This window comes from Anticarsia gemmatalis, chromosome 13 (assembly GCF_050436995.1).
Source record: "Anticarsia gemmatalis isolate Benzon Research Colony breed Stoneville strain chromosome 13, ilAntGemm2 primary, whole genome shotgun sequence".
Taxonomy (NCBI): domain Eukaryota; kingdom Metazoa; phylum Arthropoda; class Insecta; order Lepidoptera; family Erebidae; genus Anticarsia; species Anticarsia gemmatalis.
Genome location: NC_134757.1, coordinates 13,066,857 through 13,092,032, shown reverse-complemented (window position 1 = coordinate 13,092,032; position 25,176 = coordinate 13,066,857). Strand labels below are relative to the sequence as shown.

The window sequence follows — 25,176 nt, the reverse complement described above, 5'->3', positions numbered from 1 at the left end:
TCACTAATTAAGCAAAGCGAAGACTTGTCGTAATTTAGTGAAATTATAGTCATATTTAAGCTGCTAAAGATTTCCATAATTTTTTGTAACATCTATAAAACTAGATCGCTTTATTTAAGAACTGAATCTTAGCATACGAGAATCTAAAATATTGTAAACTGTAGTTGACTATCTGAAGGGCCACTAAAACAATATTGGTTTAGTTCTGAATCGACCTTCACTTGAACGAAAACCCTAAATTGAATGTAAACAATTATATCATTTGATTTATAACATCAATCATATTCTAGTCTATATATTTTGAAAAGAAATACCAGATAGCATTATATTTCTTTCAGATAAAAAAATAACGGAATAAAAAGTATGTCTAGGTAAAAGTGACAGTGTCTTTGAGCTTACAATACAAGGTCCTTTGTACTACTACTTATTACGTCATAATCAACATAAAACGAGAGAAAAATAAAAACTGCGACACAATTTCAAGAAATTGCATTTATTGCTTTAAATTGCAGTAAAAATACACTTGACTACTTGAGTTTAAACTCAAAGAAAACAAAGCCTGCGCTTTTAGAGCCACTATTGTTAGTTTATGACCTTTGTTTGTATGAAAATAATGTTGTTTTTCTCCCTCGAAAGATACAACTTGATATAAATTTTGCAAAGAACTTTACAAACATACGACCAAATTAAGAAGATAGTAAATTATTTCCGTTTTTCTGCTAATCAGCTACTCAAAATGTGGGTGGGTGTACTTCATACACCCTTAACTATATCTTCGAATACAAAAGGCTTGATATAAGTGTATGACTTATGTGTAAATTCAACCGTAGTCAACAGTCGTATTTCTCTCTCTAGCTCCACTGGCCATGTAACAAGCAATCATCGCTTGAAAATCCTCAATACTTTCTGAACAGTCACTGACATAACACCCAATTGCAGGAACTTATCGCTGCAATGGTCGGAGCGTCGATATCGTAAATCGTTCTACTTGAGGTTCCCGCCCATTGTTCCGGTGAACTATTGGAACTAATCAGCACTGCCACAGTTGTTCAATTTATATGTTTGCCTGCGAATGCTCTCTAGGGAAGGCAATTAAGTTAAAACTTTATAGCAGCTTCTTCCGAACATTGTAAATGTTTGATATTTCTTTAGGTGAGAAGACCGCAGTTTCGAAGTCAAATTTGTTTGCCTTTTGATCAGAGATGATTGTAACGTTTATAGTAATAGCGCTTTTGTCCGTGTCTTTGTTTGCATCGACTTTAAAAACATGGCTTTTTACTGGCATTGCTCCCGTTTCCATGAGATTTCCGATTCCGATTATCTTTGCAGGAAATTTCATCCAATTCGCTTAAGTGGTTTGGGCATGATGGAAAGACAGACACAGTTACAAATAGTGTTCTCGAACTTATATATCTTTATTTCATATCCATTGAAATATTGTGCCACATGCCCAACAAAATATTTCAGTAAATATTTAAAAATCACTAATGTAGTCCATTAATGATGAACGAATGTTTTAGTACAAAAAAGTTTATACCATATTTCCGAAACAGTGTGTCTTAATTTAAGTTCAATGGTACAAACATGTTGACAGCAGTTCAGACTAGATACCTTTATTATTTGGGCACACGTCTGCCCAACACCCTGTATTGTTACATACAAAAAGTAATTGGAATGTTAGTAGTAAATAAGTATATAGTATTGCTCGTAGCTTATTAATAAAATAACAAGTGATGCCCGTGAATTCGCTTTCGTTCCAGTGGGTAGCATTACGTTCTTTTGCTTCACAATCTTAAAGCATAACACTTTATAGCGGTACAGCGAGCATTAACAACGAGGCTCCGACGTCAAATAAAATGCCACTGTTTAGCTGCAACCTTTTATAAATAAAATCCCCGACTTGAAGCCTGCAGACTCGTACATATTACAGTGTATTGTTGAACTGCAATTGCATTGAAGACGGGCAAACAGTTGAGGAAAATGTAATTGTAGTGTTTTATTCTAGTAGTTTTATAATCACGGGAAATTTTTAGGTGAAACTGTTGCATTACTTGAATTAGGTCAAAGGTCCTTTTTTGGTGAGATTTAGTTATTGCATACGTAAAGTTAGAAGATTGTAGCATATCTTAAACATTTGGACATTTTAATTTAGGTAACTGCTTTAAGAAAACACATGCAATCTCATTAGCTATTCGCATTGTAATACTGTTCTGTCTCACACAATCTCATCTGGCGTTGAAACAAAAATCACGTAACTCCTACAAAACTATCTAGAACATTGGCATTGATTCACCTCAGAGTTTAGCCTCACTCGTAAACTCAATTTATTCATAGTCCGTCGCCACCAAGCTGTTACTTTGTACCTATTTTTCTAAACATAGAATTTACTTTCAACTAAATAAACTTTCTTTAGAATACTATTACTCTAGTATATTTGCAATTTTATTACAAGAACCCGTTTAATGCAGCACACGAAGTAATTACGTCATGAAAATTCCAGTGGAATAAGTATTCTGCTTCTTAGGTACGATTCAGACCAACCGGCTAGCATCGCGCCGCCTCGGAACGGAGCCGTACGCGTGCCGTGGCAGCCGAACGTGTGCCGCGGTAGCCGAACGCGTCCGTCGGAGCTGTACCGCTACTGCGGTATGCGTACGGCTGCCGCGGTAGCCGCACGCGTGCCGCGGCAGCCGACAGCGTCCGCTGGAATCCGTACGCACTCCAACAAGCGCCCATTTTTGATTTTAATATGTTAACTGTCGCTTGAAGAACACAACTTCAATGATTCGCTAGTTGCTGCACCGTAATCTCCGTTCGTATTTCACGACGCACAGCTGACCGGCTCCGAACGGACCCGACGGCAGCCGATTGGATGCCGACGGCGCCGTTCGGAGCCGGTCGGGGCCGGTCGGCCGTCGCGACAGCCGAATGCATTCTGCGACAGGTCGCGACGCGCCGCGGGATGCCGACGGAGATAGCTATGAGTAAGTTGCTTGCAAATATGAACTGTAATTACTGTTGATACATTTCAATGTTCTTTACCGCATTGTAAAATGCCGCCCGGCCCGGCCCGACGCGAGCTGGTTGGTCTGAATCGTACCTTAGTTAATAGCGTGTAGCAATAATAAGTAGCGATGTCAATGTGTTTATTTTTCTATACCACGATTATTTTTTACACAATCACACCCAAATACAATACAATATTTGAAGTCTAAACAATACTTAACATTACATACATTTACATTACATATACCTATTGTCTATCGTTTTGACAGTTGGGAAGGTAAAATGAATTTGTTAGAATTAGTTCATTTAAAATACACTAGAGACAATCGTCAAATTTTCATACATTTTTATTTAGTTAGTTGTTGTTCGCTATCAACAGCGGTAAAAAATTTTGACTAAACTCTTTTTATAAAGAAAGAACATTGTTCAACTGACCTTAAGTCCTGGAATAGGATCATTGGCCACCACCTCCGTGTTGATGATCATTGGTTCATAGTCCGGAGAGAAACTGTCCTTCGGTATGTTTCTCAGTATTAACCTGAACAAAAATAAACAATTTAGTAAAATACTTGTGAATCTTAATCAACAGCAAATCTTTGATCTTATTCTTATCGTATGGTTAGTGGTAAGCCTAGTGTCAAAGTTTTTCAAGCCACCCGAAGGCCTTCGACGCGGCTAAACGGCTGTTATGTTAATTGACAATAAGCGGGACCGACGTTTTACGTGCCCTCCAAAGGACGAAGACGCCCACTTCAAATAACACTATGCAGTCATCCATCTGTGGAATGACCGCGCCAAGTCATGTTTAACCCACTGATCGTTTACCGAAGGGTGAGCGCAACAGGCTTTATAGACATTTACTTTAATAAAATACTTGTAAAACCTGATCAAGAGTAAATCTTTGATGAAAATTCAGTAGTTTTAATTCCAGCAGTAGAATGAATATAAAACTTCATCATAGCCGTTCAATGGAAAAATATTAGTTAAACGGAACCAACGATTAATTAGTTGGGATGTTTATCCATTGGGAAGCTTTTCTAATAGAAATGAGAAAGTTATTTTTTATCTTTCACTGGCGATCCGGCCCGTCTTCGTCCGGGTAAAATAAAATCTTATTCGATTAATATCATTCCCGTGGAAATTTTGATCTCATCGATGCCATACAAACCTTGTCCCGCCAGTTACAAAAATATTAACAACAATAATTATCCAATTTTTTTTTTAAGTTATGCGCGTCCATACATTTCGTAGCTTCATTTTTATTTATATTTATAACGTATTCATTACAATATCATCAAGTTTTTCTGAAATCCGTTTTTATTATTGTAACACAATATGTTCTAACCGGCAAAATACTGAGACATCGGCCATTTTTAAGTCACTTTTAGTAATTAAGTTGTTGCATGTACTGCAATCACTTAATTACTACGACATTTTCATCATATTTTAAACTCTATTAGCTACGTGACTCAATCAAAGAACAGAAGCTAGTTCTTATAAAAGCTGTAGTTTTATTTTAAAAAGAAACTAATAAAAGTCTCTCGTACTCTTGGGAACTCAATAAAAATATGATGAAAGAGCCAGGCGCTTTCATTTCTAAGGAATGTTTGCGTTTAATTAATACTAATGCATAGCTCAAGAGAGCAACGGTTTGTATTACCTCAGTGCACTGAATCACTGAATGCAAGCACAGAGTGAACAAACTCAGTTGTGCAGTTCCTTTAACTTACTAACTTCACCGAGCTTGTCATCATAAAGGAAATATTTACTTCTACGTAATGAAACTTGGAAACTAAATTCTGGAAGTTGGTTCAATTTAAATTTTGTGCAACGAGGACCTTTCTTTGAAGCACAAAATAATTTAAAATTTTATTCAACTTTTGACGTACATTTATTTTTTGTAAGTAAGGTTTGCCTGCATTTTTTATATAAAACACACATATGCATGAAGAGTAAAGAGGTAGCACATTTTCATTTTAATTTAAGCAAGAATGTTCTGAAATAAATGCTCTTATTTCATTAGTATAACTTTTGGCTCTCATGCAAAACTAACCAAGCACACCCAAGCTAGCTATCACGGTACATTTGAAGATTTCGAAACCACTACATTACGTTTCGTGTTATAAATACTTTTGGGTTAATGAGCAATTGTCCCCTTACACTAAAACAAAGAACAATTACACAAAAATTACTCATACCAATAGCGTCATACATACATGAGCACGGCGCGCTGCACGCCGAGCTCGCCGCCCACGTCGGGCACGTGCACGTGCAGCGCGCACGTGGAGCGCGGCATGATCTGACTGCGGCCCGGCTCCACGCGCACCAAGCGAGCGTTGTCACTCCTCTTCGCGTAGGCCGCGGGATCCTAGGAAAAAATAACCAGTCATTTTCGGGAATCTACAGGCGATTTTATAAGTATACACCAAGAACACTATCGTCACTGTATCGCGTACATTTGCTTTCGAGCAATTTGTTTGAAAACCGGCCTTAACCTGGTACAAAATGGAACTATCAAGAATTTGACGTTTTAGCATAGTCATAAAAAAAGAAGAAAAAAAGAATTCGTTCCGAATTTTTATTCATTTCTAAATTAAATATAATAACTAATGTATAAATAATGTATAAACTTTAAAGTAGATAAAAATAATCAAGTAATTTCTTATTCCTATAATACAACAAAAATATAATTATATAATAAACCGTAATAGAAATTATATGTAAGAAATACAAAAAATATGACGCTGAACAAAATATAAAACACGAAAAAAATAAGCGTCTATTTTTTTTGTTAAGGCAAAGGAAACAATGTTCATACAGCCTCGTCTTACTTAAAGGTAAATATCGCAGCGTCGTAGGTTCAGTTCGGATAAATGATTCAAATGAAGAAATAAAAAAATAAAATGAATTTCGAATTTCGAATTGCGCCTCAGCGCCATTGTGATTTTATTATTTTATTGTTTAGTTGAAATTTTTGCTTTTGAAGCAAAAAGTTCTTACAAAATATATATGGTGGAGGCGCAATTGGTTAAACCACATTTCAAGATAGGTAGCCGATTTTCGAAAGTGGTAGGTAAATAATCGCGCTACTCAAGCTTAGCCTTTTTTTCCAAGCTATGTTGGAGTCGGCTTCCAGTCTCACCGGATGCAGCTGAATACCAGTGTTTTACATGGAGCGACTGCCTATCTGACCTCCACAACCCAGTTACCTGGGATAACACGGTACCCTTCGGTAAGACTGGTTGTCAGACTTTCAAGCTTCTGACTAACTCTAAGCTACTGTTAACGACTGTCAAAGATCTTTGAAAATGACAGCCGGGACCCACAATTTAAAGTGCCTTCCGAAACACGGAGGAACTCGATATGTATAAGATGGTCACCCATCCACAGAACAACCTCGGCAAGCGCTGCTTAACCTCAGAGATTGATCCGCGCGGCTGTTGTTAACTAAGCCACGAGCTCCTCACTAAGCCACGAGCTCCTCACTAAGCCACGAGCTCCGCTATACGCTTTTAAAAACGTGTTTGATATTAATTACTGCATTAAACTATTCCATTAATTATATTGATTAAATAACATTCAACAGATATTATTACTAATAATACATTACTGAGAATATCACTACAATTTCCTACAGAACCTTCCTAGAACAGATCTAATGAGAGACAAGGAACTCAGTATTTAGAGCTGTCATGTTACTTGATAATATCGCATTAGCAGAAACAGTTCCTGAGATAATTACGAGGACAAATTAGTAGTTGAATGCATTCCAACATAACGTGTAACAAGCTGTTGCAGCGTTCATTTCCTGACAACAGTTGAATAACAGCGCGCCTAAATAATACGAACAAATTAGCGCGGCCATGTTGTGCAAAATTAACATTCTTAATTCATTGCCAACGTCTTTAATAGAATACTTGCAAAGTTTTGATGTCGTTATAATTTCGTGATTTAAATTCGCGACAAGATTATTACATCATGTACAAACTGAGTGGAGTTTGAGTTTGAGATTGAGTCAGAGATTTGAGTTCATCCGCTAGCGTAAGTCAATAGAGTGAGTGTGATAAGGCTTGTTTTCCATCAAATGTTCACACATTTCTGATCAATTGCTGCTTTATTGAAGTTTGAAGTCATTGATTTAGTTAGTTAATTCAAAATGAATATGACGACTTAAATACCACTTAATAAGAGTAGACGGATGTGTTAAGTCATTCGCGTTTTTCTCAATTATTATTTTGGTGTCATAATATATGATAGAAAACGAGCCGATGTCATATATTTTAAGAAGATTCGATTTAAAAAAAATAGAGCAACAAACAGCGAACGTTGCTTTTTTTCCTTTAAGTTCTTAAATAACATGAAGCTTAGTTCGAAATGCTTTAATGAAGCAGAGTTTTATATTAATCGCTTCATCGTAAGTAGTAAGTAGCAACGTAAGCTTGTAAGAACAACCAACTTTCTTTACATTATCCTGACACTACTAAGCTCTTAGCGGTAAGGGTGCGGTCACACTGTCTTATAAGTATGTAAATGTAAAATACGGTCCAACTTATTAATAGTAAACTAGTTGCCCCTAAAGACCCGAGGTTCTTTTTCTGTAGTTAGTAATGTGCACTATTGCGATCCCTTTTCTTCCAAAACCCATCTGTCTTCTGCCTCAGTGTCTATTAAACTTGTAACAAAATCAATTTATGTTATGCTATCCTAAGCTACATAATATTAATATTTGCTATCTCAATTGACCGAACTCTTATATATAGATTCTTAAACACACGCGTATAATTAAATCTAATCCCTATGCCGTCTTTATAGACGGCAGACGGTAGCTTAGCGTTATCGATAAGCTACCTCGCACGATGTTAGTGGAAAGTCAGCTTAATACAAAAAGTTTCTCAATTCACTTTTTCGGTCACGTACTGTCTTTACCCGGCGCTTCTAAGGATCCTCTTAATCGGTCCATTTTCACCAGAAACTTATTGCAGAATACAGTTTCAGTGTAAGTACCTGAGTATAAGCAGTATTGCGTGAAAGATTCGAGTGTGTTCGTGTTGGGAATATTCGGTGCTTGAGTCTATATCTGGCGGCGGCTTAATTATTTTATTTCGAGTACTCTTCAAATCGATATTGGTACTCAGACATGATTACAAGTGGATATTAATTAAATTATAACATACAATTTCATACAAATCTATAAATATATCGTAAGCATTCTTTAGCATGGATATAGACACAATGGAAGGCTATGTAAAGGACTTTCCCCGGCAGTGGGATCATGTGGGCTAATAATTATAATAGTAATCTTTCATCAAAATTAGTTTTTCACTAATCAAAAAGTGCAATACTAAATTTTTATTTGAGAAATTGCATTCTCTACTACTGCACCAGAGTAAGTTTTCTAAGAAAAGAAGTCATAAGCATTTAAACTTACTAAGTAGTTTCTCAGTAAAAAAGTGAGTTGAACTACTCGTGAGTCGATTTGAACTTGTAAGATTTATCGCAACTTAACTAATTAAAACTTCAAGCCACTAGCTCAGCTGATGACGATTTTTAACAAAAGATCCATTATAATTTCAAGAGAAAAATGTTCTGCGGATGAATTATAGTAATGACCTCACTAACTAGTTGCACCAAGTAATTAAGAAAAAGTGAGTTGTGGCGTTGTAGAGACTGCTGGTATCAGATTGGACATAGTGTTATTAAGTTTTCGAATTTTCATTAGAATTATATCAGTAGTAGTTTACGAAAAAAAATTGTGTCCCGTCTCCAATATACCAATATGCCACTAGACCCATCTGTTTAATTCTTTCCCATTTTTATGCTCTGTACTGCGTGACAACATTTCAAAGTTGGCAAACTCAATATCACACTGAGACTCAACTCAATATCACACGGATCTGAGAATCAAACTCGGAACCCGGTGGATATTAGTCATATTATCATCGCTCAAACGCATATAACATACTACAAAATTGTGACGTCACGTTACCTCTTCACTCAAATGCTTAGCTTCCTTGGCTCCAACACAGAGCCTCTCACTATCGTCCTCTCCTCCGAAGGACCCCTCGGAGACCCTCTCCTCCTCCCAGCAGGAACACACGCCCCAGGGACGCACGCTCCAGTAGTAACTGTATACCACTGGACTGAAACAGAAATCCTTGGTTAGATAATTTAAAGAGTTTACAAGTTCTTGTCTCGTCCTTGACGTACTGGTCAGGCTCAACAAGCCATTGCACAAATATTTATGGAGGGAATTGAATCAACGGTCCTGTCAGCGTCGCGACATGACGACATGGCCCTCATAGATTTGAAAGGAAACATTAAATTCTCGTAACTCAACCATGATAGGTTATGATATAAACTAATTTAAAAGGACCTGCAATAACAAAAGGTAGGCTTAAATCTTAAAAAAGAATTGGTTAAAAAATGTGAGCTATATGTAACCATAAAGTACTGAAATAAAATATCTGTAATAATTCTACATTTGCAGTGATTTTCTGTGAAAAAAAACATTACGAGTAATCAGTAAAGGCTCCATCATATTTTATGTTCACGAGATAACGTCAAACCATTCATCATTGAATTTCGCATTCAAACAAAAATGCTTGTAGAAAAATATACTAGGGGCTGTCCACACCTCTTTTTTGAGTTGAATTCTGATCACGTATAAATTACAGCTTACTATTATAATATTCAGCGGATCCTTTTAACTCCTTCGAGAGTTGATATCTGACTCTTTAGTACTACTATTTCTTTAAACATGATGACTTTAACAATTCATCTTAAAGGATTGAAATATCAAACATCAGACTTAAATGGGATTTTGTGCGCCAAAGTGTCTTTTATCCATTGTTCATGCTCTCAAATCAGACCATCAAATACCCGATGCGAATTTTGTGAGTAAATAATTCAGGCGGTTCGCTATACCGACATGTATTTTCCGACTGAGCGACATCAAATCACAGTTTCCTGCAGAGCCTATAGGGTGCAGTTAGTCATCAAACACACCAACTTCTATCCGTTTTTAAACTTTGAGGTTATGATTTGTCATTGTTTGAACCCGTTGTCTTTAATTTCTTCGTAAATTTCAATGCTTAGTTCACCGGTTTATTATGATATAAATATATGTCTATATGAAAGCGTAAGAGACATACAAACAGACTTTCGCATTCATAACATTACTATGAAAAGTTAACGAACATTCCATCATCATCATTTGACAAATGACGTCACCAAATATAATTTCGACGTTAAACACGAAGTTATTACCGCAGATATTTTGGCTCAGCGCCAGGAACAATCAGAGGTACAGACGCTTGAAATTGATTGCGAGCTCCGTTGAACAACGTTTTATCAAACACACTCGTCTTGACAACACTCATATTTGTATTGTATTACTTAGATAAATAGGGAGAGATTTCAACACGCTGATTAAGGCTTAAGAATTTGAACTGCAAATGTAAATGAGACTTTGCCAATTACGCTTATGTTGGCTTTCAATAGACCTTTACTTTGTAAAGAGTTTTTTAACTAAGCTCGGATTTTAAACTAAAACTTCATTCCATAATTAATATATGCATAAAATCTCGTCTTCTTTTCATCGGGGTAGGCAGAGACCAGAGAAGTAAGCTAATAATAAAAGGCTTTAAATCTTGAATTTATTGATACGAGATCCATAAACCTAGGTATTGATTTAAGATATTCCAAGTAGTTTCAGATTGTTTGTTTCACAGTGATTCAAAGTTTTCCTTCAAATCTAAAATAAGTCTTGTTGAAAACTGGGCCAAGTCAGAACTTGAAGCGAGTAAAGCCGTGCCAAAGTTCTTCTTCAATCCGTTATTGTTTTGGTGTCAGCAGTAAAGTGGGATTCGGAATTAAAGAGCTCTTATGAAAATATTTTCACTTCATTTGCATTTGAATGCAAAATTTTAACAAAGAGGTCGTTAATTGTTGGTAAACTTTATTAAATACTAGCTGACCCGCGCAACTTCGCTTGCGTCACATAAGAGACAATGGGTCATTATTTTCCCCGTTTTTGTAACATTTTTTATTCGTACTCTGCTCCTATTGGTCGTAGCGTGATGATATATAGCCTATAACCTTCCTCGATAAATGGGCTATCTAACACTGAAAGAATTTTTCAAATCGGTCCAGTAGTTCCTGAGATTAGCGCGTTCAAACAAACAAACAAACTCTTCAGCTTTATAATATTAGTATAGATTGGTAAAGGAAGAAGTTTAATGACGCTCAGACTTTTCAGAGGTTAAAAGTTTCCAACCACATTTTGGCGTAAGTCAAATGTTCCTCATTAACAGGTGATTTGTACCACAGTAATTTAACTTCGATTGACTCAACTTTCTTATTTATTATTCTTATACATATACTTCTGTCCGCAGTTTTTCCGACGCGGAATTTCACCTCCATCATCGGTGTGGAGATTCTAAAAATATTCTATTAGTGCTACACTTTCCAAGGAACATATAAGCCGAATTTTAGCTTCCTACGCTCAGTAGCGACGGCCGTACGTTGTCCATCAGTCAGTGAGTTAGTCACTCAATAACAGAAGAGTTTTATAAACATACTAGCTGACCCGCGCAATTTCGCTTGCGTCCAATAAAAGAGAATGGGTGAAATTATTCCCCGTTTTTGTAACATTTTTTACTGGTACTGTGCAGTGTGCTCCTTTTGGTCGTAGCGTGATGATATATAGCCTATGTCCTTTCTCGGGTATCATAGTATCTCCATGCCTCAAATTTCATTTAGTAATTGTGTGTTTGAGTAGCAGACAGACAGACAGGCAGACAGAGTTACTTTCGCATTTATAATATTAGTATGGATGTATATAGATACTAGCTGACCCGCGCAACTTTGCTTGCGTCACATAAGAGAGAATGGGTCAGACTTTTCCACGTTTTTGTAACACTTTTTACTGTTACTCTGCTCCTATTGGTCGTAGCGTGATGATACAAAATATGCTTCTTTTCACGAAAAATATTCTCAAAATCTGGGGGCACGGAAGTGCCCCCGCAAGTCGAGCAAAAAAAAAGCGGCACGGCCGTAACATCCTTTTCTCGAAGCAATTCGGGCTATTTTTGACACCCCTATAATTTCGTTGTGGATAAAACAAGAAGCCTGGATTTTCAGCAAATAATCAGTCATTGTATAAACACGGTATATTTAAAATTTCAGTCAATTTGAACCAGTAGTTTAAGAATGACAACTTGTTAAAATTTTGAATTTTGTCACTCACTGATTCACTGACTCACTGACTCACCGATCATCAAAAGTCTAAGGTACTTCTAGCAGACTTAGAAGCTTAAAATTTAGAATACAAATAGAGTTTAGTGTTTTAATCATGGGAAAAATTCAATATTTTCTAATTTCGGTCCAGTTTTCTAAATACACCAACTGCAACAATAACTTTGTAATCCCATATAAATGTATAAGATTACAAGGTTAAATTTGCAGTTTATGAAATCAAAATCAAAATCAAAACATTTATTCATTTAGGTCAAGTGCTGATGAATGAATGAATTATTATTACTGTAGAAAATAAAATAAATAGGTGTAAATAGGTACCTACTATATGAGGCATAACGGGAGAGGGTATAGGGTGGGTAAGGGTGTTCAGCCCATGAAACTGAACAACATTCCCATAGGAAAATTTGTTGAATTATGAAAAAAAAAACGTCTTTCCATACAAATTGGACTTATGTTCGCTCTACAAAAAGAAGTGAGATGCCATCAAAAACATTCTGTAAAAACCTCAAGTCTCGCCGTAAAAAGTTGTGAGATCAATATAATACCAAGTCGATTAATCTATTTAGTCTCTACTTAAAGGACCTTCTGTCTTAAGTTATTACGTATGTTATTATCATGCCAATTTAAAAAAAAATACCTTTAAAACAAATAGATCGACTTGGTCATCGCAAGAAAACACAAATTCGCCATTAACATTTCAGAAGCATTAACTAATCAAATCATGCGATGACCAGGTCGGTCTATTTGTTTTAGAGGTATTATTTTTAAAATTGGCATGATAATAACATACGTAATAACTTAAGACAGGAGGTCCTTTAAGTAGAGACTAAATAGATTAATCGACTTGGTATTATATTGATCTCACAACTTTTTACGGCGAGACTTGAGGTTTTTACAGAATTATTTATATCTCCTAATATAACGAAGTCGCGATGAGGCATATCCGTCATTAAAACAGTTGCCATGGCAACGGAATTTTGTTAATTCAATGTCATTATAATATTAATTATTCGCGACTTCATTGGCCACCTGAATTTTCCCGGGAAATGCGTCATTTTCCCGGGATAAAAAGTAGCCTATGTCCTTTCTCGGGTATCAAAATATCTCCATACCAAATTTCATGCAAATTGGTTCTGTAGTTTAGGCGTGATTGAGTAACAGACAGACAGACAGTTACTTTCGCGTTTATAAGATTAGTATGGAAGTATGGATGTATGTATATAATTTTATTTTCTGACTGAAAGTAAATGGTACACACCTATGGTTAACAAGGTGCACGGTGATGGAGAGCGAGCGGTGCGGGAAGGCAGTGCCGAGGTTCACGTAGTACTCGCACGCCGGGTCCTCGTCGCTGCAGATGTCGTAGTCTTTGTCATGAGCCTGGTGGAACAACATAGCTTTTTATTACTAGCGCTTCTGTAAGAGGAATGAGGTGTGCGAAGAGGGAGACTCAATAGAATTGCTGTTAAGATATACAAGTATTGAGGTAATACTTGTATATCTTAACAGTACGTAGTATAATAGGTGACATCTTTGTCGTGCACCTTTGTTACCTTGTACAGTTCTGGAGAAAACCCAGCATTCATAGATCAATAGGGACTTTTCAGGATTTATTGATTTGATACTTTAAGGTATAATTTGTATGAGTGTTTATATGTTTACTAGTTGAACAAACGAAATCTTGCGTTATTTTATAAAAAAAAAAAACGATATTGTAAGTTGTTTTATCCACGCTTCATTTTATGAAGATTAGAGCAATGGTATTATCAACTGCGATAAAAATTTGCGACTTCTATGTATAAGAAGTTTATATTAAAACTACGAGAAATAAACAGACACATTTACTTATATTTTTCAGTAAACATATTTTTGAACTACAACTTATGAAACAAAAAATTCCATTCATCTGGACTATAAAACATGAATGCAGTCTCACGCTAAGGCAGCGCTAGCAATTTTGCTATTTTAATTCCTTTACACAATTTTCTTTAAACAACAAAGGCACTAAGCCGAGTAAGCCGTAAGCCTACTGCATAATTCGCTAGTGTGGAGCGGCTTAGAAGGTGTCGGCGCTCCCCGGCGACCTCCGTGGACACTTGCATAATTAACTCGCCGGGAGTTTGGTTTACACACACTCGCTTATTTACGTGTACAGGGTTTTTGGACAGAAACAATGGGGAATAAGGATATTTAAGTTTTAAGCCGTGGGAAAACCCTTTTTTTGATTATAAATCGTAAATCTTAACGGAAAAGAATAAATATTTGCCATTGATATAGTTAGTTACATTTAGTGTGTAGAAGGGATGCCTATTGCCATACTTGGCATTTCACGGCCACTTTGACAGTGGTTACCAGTGGTCGGAGGCTTGAAAGTCTGACAACGGGTCCTACCGAGGGGTGTCGTGTTATAACCCAGGTAATTGGATTGTTAGCGGTCCGCAGTCGCTCCATATAAAATATTGGTATTTAGCTGCATCCGATCCGGGACTAGAAGCCTCCAGACTCCAAAATAGTTGGAAGAAATGCTAGACTGATATATTATTATGTATATCATAAAAACTAATTCAAATTCGATTTCAATATTTCATTCTTATAGACGGCGTGTTATAGCAACAAGATAGCTACAACACGGTTTTGCATCAAACTTGCGACATAGCAGATGGAGCATTAGTGTCGTCATTAATAACGATATATGCGATACATGGGAGCAGATCGATCCCCAGTGATCGCAGGACGCGGTGACATGCGACGGTAACTGCTCCCGAGACGAACGTTACACATGATCCATGTTCCTGAGGATAGGGACTTCTGTTTGGTTATATGTACATATGCGTATACAAGCTTGTATTCGATCCTAAGTTGTTCAAGACAGCTAAAAACTTTTACCAAAAACACTTTATTATTAGTTGATTTTTTCAAAGAGAATCTATTGCAAATTGTGTCTTTTAAATGTCTATCATTCCAGTTAGTAACTTCAGGAGTGCAACAGAATATTATTCATCATACGAGAGTTTCTAACAAACTTACCACTCAATTAAATAATAAAATAAAAATTCCACTGAAATAATAACTCATGAAACAAACAATTTATACCACAAATGGCACCACACTGGCCAAACGGATACGGACTTTCTAAGTTTATCGCAGCAACATGCACCGCCAGTGCATTTGTGTGCAAACTTCTGCAAAATTATAATACTGGCCAGTACGTGCTAACTTGTGCATAGCAATAAGGACGGTATTTCCTTGCACGTTCGATTATTTACGCGCACTACACGTACCGTCGTGTGTGCTGTAACTCATAGCAGTTTCGTCTTACTGCCCCGCGGTGCGCAATATTGTAGAAATATTGCCTTTACTCTATGAGTTATGGAAGACGTTGATGTTTAAAATTCATCTCGTGAGGGATACAGTCACGTGTACAAATAAATGTTGTGCTTTCATAGTTTTAGATAGTTTGTTTTGGTTGATATTTGTACTGTATTACTAAATAGAGAATGTTAATTCTAGTTTTGTTAATATTAGGACATGACATATTGTAATTAATTTTATGATTTTTTGTGTCATTAATGGTATTTTTGATGTGCAGGTATATAACTATGTATATAATTATGCTCTTTGTTCAAAATATCGATAACCCGTCATTAACTTCAGAAAAAGTCAGTTTCAATATTGACACTCAACAAGTTAGTGTAAGAAAACATTGCGTAGAAGAGACGGCAAGAAACATTGGGTAGTTTGTAAAGTGATAATTATAACACCAATCCTATTTGTTTCGTGTGACTAATACACATGATTATACTAAATTAAACTTCCCTATACCAATGCCAGTTGCACAGCAAAACCCAAATAAATCTCGTAGCCATTACAGCGGTAACAAACACGTGAGCAAACATGAGGCGGTAGTATCCGCTCCGAGTTGTGATTACTCAGCGCAGTCAGCTCCGAGCTCCGAGCTCCTAGTTTCAACAATTACGAGCGACAGATAGGGAAATCTAATGAAACAGTGATCACGGCCCGCGTGACTAAAGCCAAGGATACACTTACAGGAAGCGAAGCTAGTGTATTACGCTTGACAAATATAATACAAAAAAAAATTATGGCCGTAGCGTATGCGCGCGAAAACTTAATATTTTTTTAAATGTTTATAATACTTAATAACTACCGGGACAAGGTTTGATTCGATATAAGTTTGATTAGATATATTGGTCGATAAATCGAAATTTCTGTGGGAATGGAATCAACGGGATAAAATTGTACTTGTACGCAATCACTTTATACAACATCGACATCACTAGAGGAAAAAATAATACAAGTATGTAATACGACACATGTATTGCTGGCGACCAGTATATCCCTAGCTTATAGATAACTACGTACAACCGAATTGTTGCTCAGTAAAAAAACTTTCTGTTGACCAACAAAGACGACTTGAAGCACTCGTTCGGTATGATTCGACTTGGGCCGATCGAGCAGTAAAACGATAAAAACCGATCGGCATAAGACGGTAGTTGATAGGGTTACGGTTTGTGACTCCCGAACTTTCATCCACACCAATTAGAATCTTACTGCTCGGCTGAGGTTATTGCCGGTCCGATTATGTGTGTAGCGAGCCTAATAGCGACATTCCAGCTGTAGCCACTGTTTGACATAGGAAACTGTACCGACACGAGTAGTTAGTCAAATAAAACCAAACTCCGGAATATGTGCAAGTTTGGATGGCGATATGGAAATGAGTTTTCTCTCCGCATAGTTGTAATTAGGACCAACCATTGTAGGGACATGTCGAAGTTGAAATATTTCTGTGGCTCTTGGTCAGTGCAAAGGCTTAGTAATGGCTATTAAATTCAACAATGGGGAAATTCAGAATAGTTTGTGTGTCTTGTCACTTTTGAAACTATCGGTCACAAAACGCAGATGAATTAGTCCAAGCTTATGCTACGTTTATTGTGAGACTGTTACGTACTTTATGGTCAAATAAAATCCAAACTTAGGAAGATTTACGATATTGTCAAAATAAAGAACATAAGTGATGTTAAACCGGAATATTATTATGACGGATACTAAAGATTATTATTTGTCAGATTTTTGTCCCAATATCACTATTAGCAATAAAAAGTTTATTTTAATGCTCTACAAAGAATAGAATAATAGCTCGTCAATGCTTGGCTAGAATCATTAAAAATCGAATCAATGCTCCTCCTACAGTATGCATGCACTATGTAACTCATATATAATATATACTTACCTCAATAGTCAAATGATGCGGCTGGAAGTACAGCACATCAGCCAGCAGATGCAGGTGCCTGGTGATGGCGGTGGAGCTGAGCAGGCGCAGCGCGGTCACGTGCACGCCGGCGCGCTCGGCCACGCACCACGCGCACGCGCGCACCGCGCCGCCGCCGCGCCACCACGCCGGCCACAGCACGAACGGACTTGACACCACCGAGCCGCGGGTGGTGAGGCACTGCGAAGAATACTTGTTACTGAGTATTTAGGGCTTAGATATGCTTGTATTATTACTTATACGATTAGTTACTGGATGGTCTATAAATTTTAATATACAAGAGGATTTCGAGAAATATGGCACAAGACCTCCGAAGAGTTTTAGAATATTTTTAACGTTATATACTAAGCGAAACGGAATTAACTGCACTGAGACAACATAATGCTAATATATTTTTGTAACAAATCCTTAATTAAATAATCGCAATTATTAATCGCAATCATGGAGGTCTATCATGTACGGAAGATTAAAAAAAACATCGCCATTTCGCATGGCTCAGGTATTGCGTAGCTATTACACTTATTTATGCACCACTGTTATATTCCAATATGACTAACAATTATTTCCAAAAAACTTTGACGACAGAAAATCAAACGCTCGCATAAAACAAACGTTAAAATTCAAATCTAATTCAATTTTAAAAGTCCATTTTTAAAACAAACATACAATATTCGTACATTTTGCATACAGTTTGTTTAGCAAACACGTACGTAATACTTTTGATCAACAGCGCACAAGCGAACGTTATAAATAAATAATAATCTGTTGGCACACAATTTAGATACAATACCAATATTTGTTGGGAATTAAATGCAGTATGTTTTTCATTTAAAACGGCAAACATTGCCACGGTATAATCCTTTACAAATTGCTAAATCAAAATATCAATGAATTTTTAACGTGAGTAAACATTTGAGTATTTATTTATTTGAAATATTTATGTACACAACAGAACTCAACTAAATACAATCAATAACTACTAAGCAATGCTGTAGGCAATTATCGGTCGAATAGAGCGGTATACTTGCTACCTAGAATTGCTACCTTGCTGCCTTGCCTAGAATCGTTGCAATGTTTTCCTTTGCCGTTGAAACAAGTGTCATACATAATTTAAAATAGTCATAGGTTAGTTGATTTCAGTTTGAACTCTCTACCACATGTGTGAGGCGAAAGTACTCGGCTTTCAGTCACAAATTGGAACATAGTGCATAGAAGCATTTTCACAACTGCATATTCAGTTACAATTAACATTTCCAATGCTTAAAACCATTACAAAGCACAACAAGAGCATTAGCGTTATTGTGCAACTGTGTTTAAAACAAAACGTCGTTGTAATTAGAGGCAGGTGTGTGCAAAACAATACAACTACATACCGTACCTGTTTTAATGAGACACGGTTTTGTTTTAACCCTAGTTGCATGATGACGATGTTTTCGGCCTCTTCATGTCTTTGTTCGTGATGTCGCTTTAATTAGCTTTTCATTCTGTATAGAGTTTTTGACAGAAATATTCACGTATGTTGCTCTACTTTTTTGGCTTTCGTATTCAAAGGGTAAAATGGAATTCTATTATCGAGACTTTGCCACCTATGCTGTCTGTCATCAGGCTGTATTTGACGCTCTCCGTGATACTTAGACAGTAAGACAGTATAGCAAATGCTATTAACAACAAATACGAAACAGAATGAAATAAGTTTTTTAAGAAGGCTTCCCATACAACATACGTGCATTTTAGCTCGATAAAAAAATATGTTTACAAAATAGTGTATTAGTTTGATAAATAATTTAATGGATGTTGCCGCTAATGATGTTTAATGTATCTACACTCTCTCGATTGATTGAACTAATTTAATTAAGTATTCGATCAACCGAAATAATTAACTAATAAATATTCTATGCCTACAATATTTTATTTTGTATCTAACGTTAACGTTTTAGTAAATTGCATAATCAATTATTAGGTGTAGTATATTGTTAGCAGACTTTCATAACTCGATGAGCAAATAATCGACATCAGCGAGAGGTCTTACGTAGAACTTACGATTTTACGTGAAACCACAAAAGATAAATAATACATCAAATCGGAACGCCCATAGCCAGTTGCACCCAACGATCGGCAAACTATCTGGTTATATAACAACTTCATGCTTTAGAGGCACGTAAAAAGTCGGTTGTTAATAATTAACATAACAGTCCTTAAAACACGTCAAAGGCCTTTAGGCGGCTTGAGCAACTTTGACACTAGGTTGACCACTAATCATAGTATAAAAAGAAGAAGAAAAGCAAAACTATACTAACATCAAGACTCCAGTCCAGCCACGAATCTTCAGTGAGCACGAAGAAGTCGGCATGCCTCGCGTCGCAGTGCAACAGCACGCGCGCGCAGTGCACGTCGCCGAGCAGGCGCGAGCCCAGCTCTATGACGTCACAGCCCACGGCGAGCTGCGAGGCCGGGCCTTCGGGCTCCGTCGTGCACAGCAGCAGGGAGTTCATGCTTGGAATCATTACTGGAGGCAAACAATTCATATTTGTGAGAGTACATCAGAGTATACCGAGATACAGAGTCTCTGTGATGTATGTATGAATCCGATAGTTTGGTTACGGCGAATAGGTACTCTGAAACCAGCCAACCGAACAGGTCTTTGTTTTATTGTGAAAATCTTTGTTTTATAGTCAAAGTGTGTGTGTGTGTGTGGAATTTAGTAATTCCATCACTTAGTTATCCCGGTGGGACGGATAACCGACATGAATCGACGTGAGAGGTCCGATGCAGGATCGACAGCTTTTTCTGCTTTACGATGCTCGGAACCACCAGCTCACTTTCCTATCTATAGGCAATCACTTAGAATTTCTTGACAGAAAAACTTATGAGCAACTTTTTGGCCCAAACCGGAATTTGAATTCGTGGAGTTTTCGTAGTGAGTGTTGTTGTTCTGTGCACGATGACATTACGCTTAATTGGATTTAGTTCATCACGAGGCAATTGGATTCCCGGTAACAGAGTAATTAGTAGCTGCTGAGTGACTTAGTTTACTAACTCTCGATGACGCCGCTTGATTCACGGAACTAATATGCTTTGGTTTATTTCTCAGAAATACTGTGTATCATTTATCGGTTTACTCGTGTGCTTGATAAAGAAATACCTTTTAAATGACGACCTCCGTGGTGCAGTGGTTGAGGTGATCACCACGCTACTAGCAGTAGGTCGAAAAGTCGTGGGTTCAATTCCCACTAGGAACAATTATTTGTCGTCGTTGTTCTTATGTTTGTAAAAGTCTCCGCGCTATAAAAGGAAATCTTAGAGAGGGAGTAGTCGTTTAAAAAAAAGGTACAGATAGAATTCAACCTTAGTGCACTGTAACTTACGTGATTCAAAAAGCGAGATATTTCAAAATAAACAATTTATCAAAGCATTTAACTGTTATTTTTGTCCCCCAACTTGAAGTGTGATCTCAATCGAATCAATGAGTACAGTTGCTTCCTTGTTAAACAACCTGAGAGCGGAATAATCCCTTTGTTATACAACAAAGAGTGACGAAGGCGGTGCTTTGTTCCACCGTCAGTCACGGGCCGTTCTCGGAAACGCCCCCGCGACTACTTCAGATTGTGCTTAACGCTCAGCATCTTGTTTACAAAAGAAAGACAAGAAAATAAATGCAACGAAATAAGACTTTTTTTTTGTATTTTATGTTCAAAAGCAATTCTTAGAAGGGTTCATTATTTAAAATTCTTATAACAGTTATACAAAATAGTTTAAATTTCAAAACAATGTAATAAGTTTTTTTTAATAGATTTTCTTATTTGCAGTTTATTTTGTGTTTTCATTGATTAACTTTTAATTTACCTACCTTAAATTAGAATCGAGGAAAATCTAGAGATATAAGAGAGTCTAGACTTCAAGAGAATCTAGGAACTTATTATGTTAAGTGTACGTTGTCTAGGTCCGCTATAGCATAAATCATGAAAGCCCTTTTCAGTCAAAGTTATTTTCGTCATTTTATTACTTAATCTGTTGATTTATAAATGCATCAATATCAATAAAACCAAAGCTCGTAAAATCAAAGGTCCCGGACTCCATCAATAACACACACTGAAACGACCTTTCCGTATAATTTATTTATGACTAACCGCTTGCACATATGTACATATATACACATCAGCTACTCTACGTAAAGCTTTGTATTCACTTAGAAGTATAACTCATTTAGTTTCAAAATGTACTTTGTAGCTAATTTTAAAATAATATGACAGAATGCGTTTCTATGAGAGTTTATTGAAAACTATTTCACTCCAGGTAGCATAGAAAATGATATACATAAACTACTATTATGTATACAGTTCAACGGCACGGCTAGCTCGCACTTAAAGTTTTATGCTTTCTCGCAGCAGCTTAGTTGATTTGTTTGTTTAGAAACTAACTCGTTCACCCATCGATATGAAAAAAAATACCAAAATCATAACATCTCTTTAGCAATGAAAGCGTAATAGATTGACTTTGGCATTTATAATATCAATAGAATATGGATATTACCATAATTATGGCACGAAAAACTTATAATGAAGTTAGGGTAGATTAAAAGCATACGAACTCTCAAATCATACCACTTTTATTTTACGACACTGTCGCTCTATATTACGGCTCGAACACGTTATGATATGACTTTATCAACTGTTCCCGTGTCATTATGTAAATCCTAAGATTTACCAATTAAATGGTGGTAAAGTTCGAAATAAAAGAACGTTTGGACTTTTATCATTGAGAGTTGGTATATCTAAGTTTTTACCGAAAAATCTTAGAATTAACCACAGTTCGGGGTTTTACATTAACACATAACATAACACATAACAAAGAATACAAATAAATGAGACACATAATAACATCCATTCAAACATCGCTGTAATGAAGGCTATAGAACGTCAGTGTCAGGTGAACGCGATACGTATCGCTTTGAACAGGGAACAGAAGGCCTTCGGGAAGTTAATTAAATATTTCCACTTGGGAACATTAACAAATTGACGGTAGCTTATTGATGCAGTGTTTATCTATCTCGGTTCATCGGTCAAAGTGATGGCATGTGATATTGATGATTGTATTTTTGTTTTCTTTGAAAGGTTAAGTTTGATTTATGTTATTGTTTAAGCAATATTAAGCATTATAATAATTATGATGTGTATTAATTTGAGATCGTTTTTCTTTAACAGTCAAAGACTAAGTAACCGTTGCTAAAGCTTAGCATAATAAATAGCAGCGAATTTTAACATCGTATCTTTAAAAAAGGAATACTTAAAGTAGCACACTATAGTGCTGTGCTGCAAAGTTTTTATATCGATTAATTCTTGAGCTATTTATTCGGTACTCTAAATTACTGTAGAAAGCGTACAACAGTTTGTGCGGGAACGACATTTGGCATTACTTTACAGCATTGATACGTATGAGAACGATTCCGATAAGCATTGGCTGGTTACATTTTCTTGGGAAAGTCCCAAGAAAATGTAACTAACTTAGTACTTGATCCAGATTGTCGCTGTATTTGTAGTATATATGTTACTGTAAAAGCCCGAACGGTGGTAAATCCTAAGATTTTCCGGTATAACCTAAGATTTACCAACTCGCAATGGTAAAAGTCCGAACAATTCTTTTATATCGAAATTTTACCTATATTCACTTGATGATATCGAGATGTCGGCGGAGCCCCGCTTCGCGGGGCTCCTCCTACTGGGTGGTTAAAAAAAAATAACCACGAAGGCTAAGGTGGGAGCTTCGCTTCGCTCGCTCCCACCTTAGCCTTCTAACCTAACCTACCCATGTCGCTATGCCCAAAACTCCTTCTTTATAACTATGTCACAGTATATAATTATACCGTGAAATAGTTATAAACATAGTTATGAAGGAGGATTTTTTTATATATCGTAACATAGTTTTTAAACTCTGGCTTGTTCGGACTTTTACCATTGAGAGTTGGTAAATCTTAGGTTTTACCGGAAAATCTTAGGATTTACCACAGTTCGGGCTTTTACAGTAACATATATACAACGGCAAATGTAAAAATCTTAACACTTTATACTCACTGTCCAAAAGCGGCGGCTGCATATAAGCAGCTATCGGCACAACGAAAGTCTGTCCACAGTTGACTCGGACAGTGATGACGTCATACAGTGCTCTGACGTCACTGGCCTTGAACTTGACCTTCAGTTCTGCAGCCGCGCCCGACGTGACCGTCATGCCCCGCGGTCCTTGCAGCTCGATGTCAAACTCCAGCCGTTTGGGAGGAGTTATTGAGAGACGACACTCGAACTTTGATACGTTTACTAGACGAATTGTTTTCTGGAGAAGAGATGAAGATTATAAGTGATGTTTAAAAAAAGCATTATTATATTGACGAGCGCGAACTTAAAGAAAAAAACGAGGCACGCAGCAGCGGTTTCTTAAACAGTGAACATAAAAACTATATCGTAATCTATAAATCTGTTCTTTTACCAAGAAATAATATGCCTGCGCCTATGGGAAGGAGTACAGATTTATTAAGAACTGATATCTAGATTTTTAGACACCTCAACGTTTCTTAAAAGCCGTCTCCACAAATGTTTCTTTATAACCCAGTTAAAACCGTCTCCACAAATGTTCACACTTTAAACGCAATGGGTCGCGTTATGAATTGTCGACTATTAACTTGATAAAAAGGTCTTTTAATATTAATAATGGATCAAATTTCTCACGTGTTAAATCCAGACTTTGAGTCAAATTGCTATTTAGACTTCTTGAAGATGTTTTTATAAGGACTTTATGAAAAGCCTATAATAAGATTCAATGAGATAGTTTAACAGAAAATGTTTCTTTTAGCTTAGGTATAAGTTAGTAACTTCTTCCTAAATTACATAGGCAAACTTTGGGTCTAAAAAATAAAATTATATAAAATTTAATTATATTATAATTAATTTATCAAAATTAGCAAAATTATTATCATTTTGAAAACACAAAAGTTCATGAAAAGAGCAAACAAGAGACTCAAAACTCGTTCCTCCATTGTAACTAACATTTAAACAGTCATGTAATAAGAATTTAACCCTAAAAATGCTGACTGCTACAGACAGTACTAACAACTACAGACAAAACACGAGTTGAACATATCTCAGTATCTAGCTATTCATCTCAAACCGAATTCAATGCAGCAAGTAAATGCAGAAAGTCACCGCCACTGGATACAAAATACACCTTGTATCGATAAATCTTCAGTCGCCGATGCAATAAGCAACGAAAGACTAATCTATTTACTGTTGGTCGAGTAATACTCTCCTACACTCGAAACGACGATACTACACAACTAGCGTAACGACAACACATTAAAGGTTGCAGCATACTAAATCAAGACGATGGACATTGTAGTCGAGACCGTTCATATATGGCGGGATGATTTGGTGATATATTCTGCTCCAAATGTCACAGAGTAGACATGTTTGACAGAAAATAGCAGTGGGATATGTAGAGGGCTGATAAGAATATATTCTACATCTACTCGGAAATGGATAAAAACAATATCCAAAGTAAAACTTGATTTGGATATACGCATCGTAACCACGGTGACGGCAAAGGTGGGAGGGACGGAAAGACTAATTATTTATTAATAA

The 25,176-nt window shown here is 36.5% G+C and overlaps 1 protein-coding gene across 1 annotated transcript in view; it reads right to left on the bottom strand.

The window, feature by feature from the left end:
• Positions 1-25,176, bottom strand: part of LOC142977675 (uncharacterized) — a 166,997-nt gene that overhangs the window by 129,268 nt on the left and 12,553 nt on the right. Inside the window, exons 6-12 of the mRNA XM_076121748.1 lie at positions 23,620-23,875; positions 19,849-20,057; positions 17,513-17,731; positions 13,523-13,644; positions 8,993-9,146; positions 5,223-5,374; positions 3,442-3,544 (exon numbers count right to left, since the gene is read on the bottom strand). Of these exons, the coding sequence (XP_075977863.1) occupies positions 3,442-3,544; positions 5,223-5,374; positions 8,993-9,146; positions 13,523-13,644; positions 17,513-17,731; positions 19,849-20,057; positions 23,620-23,875 (1,215 nt within the window). The remainder of the gene's footprint in view (positions 1-3,441; positions 3,545-5,222; positions 5,375-8,992; positions 9,147-13,522; positions 13,645-17,512; positions 17,732-19,848; positions 20,058-23,619; positions 23,876-25,176) is intronic.